At 34.5% G+C, this 10,134-nt stretch overlaps 1 protein-coding gene across 1 annotated transcript; it reads left to right on the top strand.

Annotated features, from left to right (window-relative positions):
* The first annotated feature begins 2,433 nt into the window (after positions 1-2,433).
* Positions 2,434-3,300, top strand: LOC140866088 (uncharacterized). The gene has a single exon (XM_073270972.1). It carries the CDS (start codon positions 2,434-2,436, stop codon positions 3,298-3,300), a length of 867 nt encoding a protein of 288 aa, XP_073127073.1.
* Positions 3,301-10,134: the final 6,834 nt, after the last annotated feature.

Raw genomic sequence — 10,134 nt, 5'->3', positions numbered from 1 at the left:
TTGCCCTTTGCCAATTGGAAACTCATGTGTTTGCTGTTACTGAGCTATTTTCTTGCAAATATTGGTCAAATATATTTGTACCTAACTAGTCTCTTTTATATAGGCCTGAGCACTCCCAATAGGAGTATTAAAACTTCTTACAGCACCTTTTGCTCATGTTTTATTATCTCGATTCTTGCATTTTGGGCATGTTCTTTCTATTTGAGGTTTACCAAGAGAACCGTGATAATTTTTACTACCAGCTATCAGCTCCTGCTGGTTTGACGTGGATTAGCATCTTTTCTAATTGAAGGTTATTTTTTTACAATATATATTTTTATAAATTAAGCCAGTAAACAAAAGTCTATGCAAGGAGATGGTTGAGAATTTGTATTATTGTGAACCTGAAATTAAATGCCGATGTGTATTTCTTAGGAGTAGTTTTATTTTAACGTGAGAATTTGATGCATCAATCACCTTGTTTGATTAACAGCATCCACATTTCGAGTATTACCTAAAATTCCCTCTGAAATCACAAAATAGTTCCTTGAAAACAAAGAATTAGACCAAATTTCTCAAATTTCTCAAATTAGTTGGGCATATGGTTGTGCAAGAGTTATATTTATTAACATAAATTTCTCAAATTAATTGGGCATATGTGCAAACAAAAGAAATTCTCAAAATGAATTTAATCCACACCTTAGAATGCTTATAAATTAGAAATAAATTTAAAAGAAGATGATTTACAATGACTAATGACCTTCACAAGTCCAATCGAGCAAAGCCTGAGAATTAATCAAATTTATGCATAGCAATACAAATTTGAATTCAAACAGAACCTTTACGTTAAAATTTTGATCAAAATTAATTAACACAAAAATGAAAGCAACATATTCCTCAAAAAATTACAAAAGCAGCATATTTCCCACGAAAAAAAATGAATAAAACGGAAGCAAATTGAATTTCAAACCAGAGATTTGAGGGATGAAATCGGGACCGCGTCAAAAAATAAGGGACTAAATTGGGAATTAACCCATATATATATATATATATATATATAAAATATCCTTATTAAATCATATATTATAATTGATTTAATATGAATGAAAGGAAAATAACATAAATATATGATCTAATTAAATATTTTGTATTATTTGATAAGTTTTTTTAACAAATTGTGAGAGAGAAAATTAAGAAGGGTGAAAATGTGAGAAGTTAAAGGAATATTTGTGGAATTTTTTTTAAAACAGCTTCACAAACATATCAATAAATAATTTTACTTTAATTAATAGTTTAGATATGATATTATTATTTATTTACTAGTGTATCGACACACGTAGTGCGTGCTTGGTTACACTATTTGGAAAGATTTTTTATATAATCATTCATATCAAATTGGTTACTCTATTTGCCTCAATCTTATTAATATACTAGCAGATCGTGCATCACGTGATGCGTGTGCTCAGGGAAAAAAAAGATAATGAAGTGGGTTTTTTTAAAAATTTTAAAGTGAAATTTATCCAATGATTAAATTAAAATTGTAGGAAAGAAGGAAAAAAAATTTAAAAAAAATGTGGTATAAGAAGTTAGTAGGTAAACAGTATTTTTGGAATGATAAAAAAAACCTTTTACCAACCTATTCTATGGGGTTTAACTTTATCTAATAACTAGTAATTCACACATGCAAAAATTCACGTGCATAAAGAGTTCATGTTACATTTAAAAATAATACACATCTTTTTTATGTTATCAAAGTGGAAAAAAAATAAAGTTGAAAGATGATAGTTATAAGTAGTAAGAAGCATTTTTGTCAATCCATTAATTTAACCAATGTGGTTATTCTAAGACGTTCATGCATTATTTTTTTTGTATAGTATAAGTACAGATAAACAATGCTATAAAAATTCATCAGTACTAAAAATTTAACTGTTAATATAAGTGCTTAATAATATGTATAAATTGATTAACTCAAAAAAAATATTATTGAAAAATCCTATACAAGCAAGTACATACATACTTACATGTAACATGCACATGACCACTAGCTAGCTCTTTTATGCATTGTGATCGAACAAACCTATATGTGTAGAAGCTAGCATGTATAGTACATTGCACTGAAGTTAGCTAGCTAGATATATCTGAATAATTAATATTAATAAATGCAATCAGAACATTGTTAAATGAATCCCACTAATGATTGGGAGGCAAGGAGACAACAAGGGAATTATAATATAATCCACGATCAATATTCAATGCATTACCACACCAACACATCAATGATTGCAGATTTGATGTTGGAAATCGAGACATGTACATTTAAAAAGTTAAGTGTACCCATATTGCAAGCACATGCAAAGCAAATCCCCACGTAGAGGCAATTGTCTCACTATATATACAATCACAACCATTTTTCAAGCTGATCAAGAGCAAAACCAAGAAGAAATTATTGGTATCATGGAGGTTTCACAAGTTCCCTTTAGGTCCATTAGCTTGCCTTCAAGGCTACACCCCATCCATGCCACCAAGTTCGAAGCCGAGTCGAGAAAACTCAAATCTTGTTTTTCACAGGTTGTTGTTCCCATCACCTCAGAAGCCATCCAATCTGGTCTGTTGGGCTTAGCAGACTTGTACAATTCCGTCGAGGAGCTAACACGTTTCCACGCCGCTCGACAAGCACTAATCTGTCGAAAACAACACGATGAATCGATCATGGGATCCATCGAGTTGTTGGATTGTTGCAACACTATAAAAGAGCTCGTTCAAATGATCAAAGAAGACGTTCGATCCCTTCAGTCATCCCTGCGCCGAAAGGGCCTAGAGAAGCGCCACTCCGGCATCCAACAAGACGTGGCCATGTATTTTTGTTGCAGAAAGAAGATGAAGAAAGATATTGCTAGGACCCTAAAGACACTCAAGAATTTGGAGAACAAGAATGGGGAAGGAAGCTTTGTTAGTGCTTTCGAAGAAGTGAATGGGATCACTATTTCCATTTTCAAGTGTCTCCTAATGTTCTTGTCTTGGCCAATGGCTAAGCATGGGGGTTGGAATTTGGTTGCAAAGTTGATGGTCACGAAATCAGCCGGTTCTAGCAGAGATTTTAGCATGATTAGTGAAGTGGGCAGCGTGGATATAGCACTAAATTGCTTGCAAGAAAGAATTGGAAATGGTGGGGATAGGGCTAATCTTCATCATGTACAAATGATGCAAAAATTAAAGAATCTTGATTCTTGCCTTGAAGGAGTTGAGGCAGGATTAGAGAGATTGTTTAGGCAATTGCTTAGAAGTAGAGTCACACTTCTCAACATTCTTACTGATCAGTAAATTATAAGATCAATTTTTCGTGTATTCTCATGGTTTTATGAAGTTAGAACTACCAATTCTTGCACCATGTGATTTTATATGAGAAGATATTTGATCATATCAATCAGCATTTCACTGTTTCTCGTGAATTTCACCGATGATTTGTATATTATAAGATGACGAATATAACTGCCAAAACAGTTGTCGATCACGAATTTTAATTTCTACATATCTGAAAATATCGGAGTTCAATAATTATTTTTGTTGGATAGAACAATCAAAATATGACGCTCAAACTATTGTACGATTTAAAAAAGATTTGAGTTGCACAATTGTTATGAATTATATCTTGTGGTAATGTGACAAGCGTTATGTACAATAATTGATATCATAGTTAAATTAGCCATGAGTTCGATCCCAATTTACTACAAGAATGTGTAATTATTGAGATACAGATTATTTGATTGCAATGATTATCTCTGTTCGCTTGATCTATTGTACAATTTTAAAAAACTTGAATTACACCATTTATAATTTTTAGCGAGACGACAAACAAATACTTTCCTGCTGAAAGTAATACTCGGGACAATTCCTAAATATATCCCTGTATCTTTTCCATTTTCTGTATTATATCCCTTTCACCTTTCATGTTCCAAATATATCCCTGATTTATTAAAAAGTTTCTTGAATTTGTCCTTAAAACTAAATAATGCACATTCTACCCTTTATTTCCCTATTTAAAATTTAAAGGCTTAATCCCATCATGTTTCCGTCAGTAAATTAAAGCAGAATACCTCTTTGACCACACTGTTGCCGGGTTATGTCCACCGGGTTTTACAGGTTGTTCCTCACAACCAAACCACGCGATCGCAATCGATGGTTCCTGACACAGACTCCTTCAGCAGCAGCTAGCACAACCCTATTTCGTTTCCTACCTTAGGGCGTATAGTAAAAGCTTAATTTTTTAAATAAAATAACATGATAGAGAAGAGTTTCGGAAATTTATTCAGACAACATATTATTACATAAATCAACCTCCTTTGAAGAGGAGGAGATAACTTGTTTAGCTACTCATAGTAGCCTTGTTCTTGAAATACATAAAAGTAAAAACTTAATACAATAGAAAGAGAAATATTACAATATTTTATTTGTAAGAAAACTGAAGGAAATGATCGATGTCTTCAGCTTCCTTAAAATCCTGTATTTATAGCCGAAGTTCCACTCGTTTCATTGAGAAACTTCAGGGAATCTTACAGCAGTCTTGAATTCTTTATGTCATTATTGATGGCATCTTTTACTAGTGGAGGAGTCACATGCTTGACTTTTTCTTTTGGATTTATTCTCCTCACATGCCTTCTTTATTGTTGTCGGGGCATCTTTTGCTTCTGCAGTGGGCCCCTGGGAAAACGCGGTTTTGGTGGTCCCTGTCCACCTTTGCTTGTCTCGGAAAAATCTTTTCGATCTGTTCGGGGTTTGAAGGTTTTTCCGAATTTTGGCTCCTTCTGATTTGGACATTCTGGGCAGATATTCTCTGAACATCTTCCGATATGAGCTATGTTACAAAATTTTCGGCGAGTTTCTTTACTCCCCGGCAGCTTGTTGTTCCACAAAAAGTTCCTCTTCTTTTCGAATCTCGGTGAGACAAACCCAAATACCCCGCCCTTTTGGTTGAAATTTCATTTTCTCCAAAGGTGGACACCAATGGTATTTCTTCAGATATAGGATCCTTGATAAATCTTTGAGTATTCATGTCAGGTCTCCTTAGCTTGATGAAATGAAAGGGCTCGTGTGATCCTTTCCCTGTTGGCTGGAGCTGCACTAAAGAAGTATAACTCGAGCACATCTCATCTGGACAAATGATCATTATTTGCCTATGTTTCTTGGACTGCTTCCTGAATCCATTTTGGTAGTTGTCATATTTTCTGTAAGCCTGGTGAAGTTGTATAAACTGAAGCTAGAGCCCCAAATTCATACCATAGTTTTACATCCTTAGGATTGACATTGTTTTTTAGCCAAATCCTTGGATATATTCCTGCAACATCAACCCTGCAAGTGATCGGGTTTATTTCACTTCTTGTACTTAATTTCTCTCATCTTTGTTGATAAACCTGAAATGGAGAAATTACAGCTGGGTTAGTATCAATCTTAGATTTGCCCTTGTCAGTGTGGGGCCTAAGATTAATCTCTTCCTCTTTTACCCCAGAGGCGGAGGGTTGACTTGATGAGTTATCCTCATCAATTGTTGCTTTATCTAGATCAGCAAAAGCTGATGATAGATTAGCGCTTGTTTCTTGAGTATTAGAATCCTCAACATATTGTTTTACAACCGGTGGTTGTATTTCTTGTTCTTGTAAAACCAATGGTTTTAACATTTCTTGTTTTTGAGAAACCAGTGGTTTTTCTATGGCACGCATAATTGGACCTTGAATAGCAGCCCATAGTTGAGTTTGAGCTTGCATACATCTGGTGATTCGATTGGATACTTTGATCCGATCAGCTTGTTGTAACCTGCCCGCCATATCGGCACTTATGACAAGCTGGTTGAACTCGGTTTGAAGCAACCCAAGGTGTTCCCTGAGATGCCTCTGCATTTTCATGATGGAATCTACGTCACTGCCTTCCATCTCTTGTTAAGAAATCTGCAAGAATATTTTCATGAGATTTAATAATAACAATATCAAAAATATAATTTTGACATAAAGCTTGCCATCTTAATAACCTAGCCTTCTCAGGTTTAGATTCAATCTTATTCCTTAGGAAAGCTTTTACCTGAGTGTTATCAACCTTCAAAGTGAATTTTTTAGCAAGTAAAAATAATGGCCATTTTTCGAAAGCCCTTTTAACTGCATAAAATTCCTTTTCGTAGATATGCCATCTGATAGCCTCAGATTCTGAAAAAAGACCGCTACAGTATCTGCATGGTATTTCTCCATTCGGAGTGATCTTAGTAAGAACTGCTGCCCACCATTCGTCACTGACATCTATAAATAACACCAGATCATCTTCATCCACGGGTATAGCCATTTTTGGGAGATTCTTACATATCTCCTTTAATTGGTTCACCCCTTTAGTATGTTCATCGGTCCATATAAACCTTGCATCCTTTTTTAACAAAGGACTAAACACCTTTCTATACATTGCCAGATTGTTTATGAACATCTCTGCAAAATTAACTACTCCTAGAAAACTTTGGAGTTGTTTTACATCTTTGAGTTTATCTGGAAAATTCTTTACCTTTTCCATAATATGGGGTTGTAGAATTATTCCAGTTTCATCAATCTCAATTCCAAGGAATTCAATTTTCCTTGTTGCTATGACTGCTTTTTTTTCAGATAAAACCAGTCCTTCTTGTGTAAAATTTTTAGAGAAAATCTCTAAATGTTTAATATGTTTATCTATGTTTTTTGATGCTATAAGAATATCATCAATATAAACAAACATGAAGTTGAAATAATCTTTAAAAAGATTATCCATCTTTTTTTGAAATATTTGGGGTGCATTAGCCAATCCCATAGGCATAACTTTCCAGATATAATGTCCTTGTGGTGTAGAGAAGGCTGTGAATTTCTTACTGCCTTCTTCCATTCGAATCTGGTAAAATCCAGACTTACAATCAAATTTTGAGAAGACTCTAGCATTTCGTACACGGCTAATTAGATGTTCTCTACTGGGTATGAAGTACCCATCAAACTCCAGGATTTTATTAATACCTTGGTAGTTAATAACTAACCTGGGTTTTCCTCTTTTTATTTCACCATGATTTCTGACCAAAAAACCTGGACTGCTATATGGTGAAATTCCTTCTTTGATTAGACCAAGGTCCAAATGTTCCTTGATAATCATTCTCATATCCCTTTGATTTGTTATGTTCATTGGGATAGACTTATATCTGATGAATTCATACTCTTTGCCTTCCTTTAGAGTAAGACTGGCTTTGAGTTGATTTCTATCCCACCATGCCAAAGGATGCTCGTTGTAACTTTCTTTGAGCCTCTTTTTGACATATTCAAGGGATATCTTATTTTCTAACTCTATATCTCTGTGATTTAGAGTTACTTTGAAAAGCTCCATATCCTCTGTTTGGAGTTCTTGTTCTGTTGTTATTTTCAACATGGTTTCTCCAAACCTTCTTGGATCTTTCATTTTTGGGTGAAAAAGTTGTCCTTTATCACCACGCTGGCTGCGAAATATTATCGGTATGTGTCGATAAAAAACAACCTTGAGTTGTTGAACGATAATTTTATGATCACAAATTGTAGTGAACATAAGTCTTCTTGACTCATTGTCTTGTGTGTACTTCTTAAACATTTGTAAGAAGTTATTTTCTAACAGGATATCAGCTCCTGTATCATGAAAATAGATTGGTGGTATCTTTACCTTGTACCAAGGTGTTTGACCTGCTCCTCCTATAAGGATCTCTGCTTGTTTTATTCCTTTGCAAAGAATTAAAATTCTTCGAGAGAAATCTCGTCCAGCAATTTTTGGCAATTCTTCTTCACATTTTTCAGGGAAGACTCCTCTTTTTGCTGTACAAATTCCTGCTCCCGAGTCAATATAAGCTGCAAAGTATTCAGTCTTATATTATTCATACAACATCCCTATTGGAATGTATATGGAGAAAGGACTTTTTGTCATTTTTTTAAGGGATTACTAAATGGCCCCACCATTTTTAACAGACTGTGATGTAACTCAGTAATCCGCTTAAGACTATTCACCTTTAGTTTTCCTAAGGCCTCAGAAGGTAGAGTATGGTTACTCATTTCCACTTCTTCAATGTGTTCTAGTAAATCATGTTCATGACTTACTAATTTCAACAATTGCTTCTTCCTCTATTTGTAAACAGAGTTTTCGAATCTGATTAAGGGATTGTTCCTTATCCAATTCTCTTGGTTTTCCATCACGTAGAATTCTTATTGAATCCTCCAAGTGTTTTCTTTTGCCATAAAATCTATTCCTTTTTCAAGGCGTTTCTATGGTTTATGGTCCTCTAGAAACTCTAGGCCAAGAATGACTGATCCACTTCTTTTCCTGGAATTCCACAGATTTGAACTTCCAATTCTCCAATATTTATTAATCCTTGGTAAGTTCCTGTTACCTGCTGCTCTAAATAGTAAATCGAATTACAAGGAAATTGGTTCCTGTGACTTGTAATTTAGAATATTATTTTGACTTCTTTCCATCCTTCTGGAGATATAAGTTTTCCTATTATTGAAAACTCCTTTTCTTCTGGTGGAATTTCCTGAATAGGAGATTTTTCCCACCTTCGACTTGTCATTCGGTCACCCTGGAAAGATAACCTTTGAGGTTCTATTTTTAGATTTCTGTATAGAACCGGTTTATCTTGTATTTGAATGTCTGTTTCCTGAATTAAAGGAAACTCGATTCTTTCTGGGTATATTGCTTGAGCAACTTTTCCAAAGATTTCTGGAATTTCAATAAACTCATTTCTAATAAATAATTCAGAATGGTGCGTATTGGAAAGAACATATGAAATTTGATAAGTAATAGAATATGGTCTATTACCTTCCTTCATTAATCTTTTTTCCTTGAAGTTTTGATGCAACGTCAAGGCTCGACTAAAGTCTCTGTCAGCTAAATTGTAGGCTATTCTTGGATAAATAACTCCTACAATTTTTCCTGCACATAGATTTCCTGAGATCGTACCCAAAACATCATCTTGGATATTCCCCATTCTTTTATCACATACTACGATATCTATGGGTGAATCTATTCCTTTTTTAAAAGTTGCCTTGATCATTATTTGGATTGCTCCAATATGAATCCAAGACATCGTTCTTGCTACCTCACTTTTCAGCTTTTGCAATTCCTCTCTTACTTCTTCAAAAGGAATTATTTGCATCTCTATTTGATTACTTGTTAACTCCATCAGGATTTCCATTTCCCTTCTGGATACTTTGTAAATCAAATGATGTCTTCTTTTGTCTTAGCCCTAGGTTGCCTAAGACTCTCTCTACTTGTCCTGCCGAAAATCCTTGGTACTTCTGTAATGTTAGATTTTCTCTCATAATCATTTGGACCATTTTATGAGATATCGTGGTTTGACTAAAAAATCCAGCCAAACTCTCATGTGTTTTGTGTCAAAACAATTCTTCTTTATTCTGATTCTGATTCTGATTCATCTTCAGATTCATCTTGGCTAAACAATATCTCTTCTTCGTATATACTTTCATCTGAGGGGATATCTTCAAATTAATATACTTGGACTAGATCTTGAAAGAATACCGCATCGTCCATATCTCGTGTTGCTTCAAAGAGTTTAACTCCCTTTTTCTCGTTTTCTGGACAGTTTGTAGATATATGTCCTCTTGCTCCACATGTCCAGCAGTTGCAATCCTTGAAACTTTCACTTGCTCTCGTATGAGTTCTTCTGAAAGTTCTTCTAGATGGTGTTATTTCCCTGCTTTGTGATGAGTTTGTTGATGGGGATGTTCTTGTAGGTCCACTTCTTCTACCTGATCTATAAGATCTGGCCTTTTGTTTGGACCAAAATGTTCTTGGTTTCCAAGAACTTTTCATTCTTTTATTGTAGGGATTATTTCTGAATTTTTTCCTTTTAAATCCCTGTGATTTATTCTCTATAACCTTAGAGAGATCATTTTCTCTACAACATAGAGGAGTATGCTTGTTAATACCCCTTATTTTCTTGTAGTTTTCTGTAATGCTGCCATATGACACCATTCCGCCAATTTTCCTTTCAAAAAAGAGGCGCGTCTTGCCAAAGTATCAAGATTACCTGGTACGTATTCTTTTATCAGCATTTCTCTCCAGGGGCTTGGCATTTTTGCAAAAAATAGCTGAATGGCTACATTTTCTTCAACTCCCGAATTCCATCTG

The sequence above is a fragment of the Henckelia pumila genome, chromosome 1, assembly GCF_033568475.1.
Source record: "Henckelia pumila isolate YLH828 chromosome 1, ASM3356847v2, whole genome shotgun sequence".
Taxonomy (NCBI): domain Eukaryota; kingdom Viridiplantae; phylum Streptophyta; class Magnoliopsida; order Lamiales; family Gesneriaceae; genus Henckelia; species Henckelia pumila.
Note: the sequence above shows the minus strand (reverse complement) of the source record. Positions and strands in the feature narration are given on the sequence as shown.

Bases quoted from the DNA above. Each gene is read 5' to 3' on its own strand.
- LOC140866088 (XM_073270972.1), top strand. From the start codon at position 2,434: ATGGAGGTTTCACAAGTTCCCTTTAGGTCCATTAGCTTGCCTTCAAGG.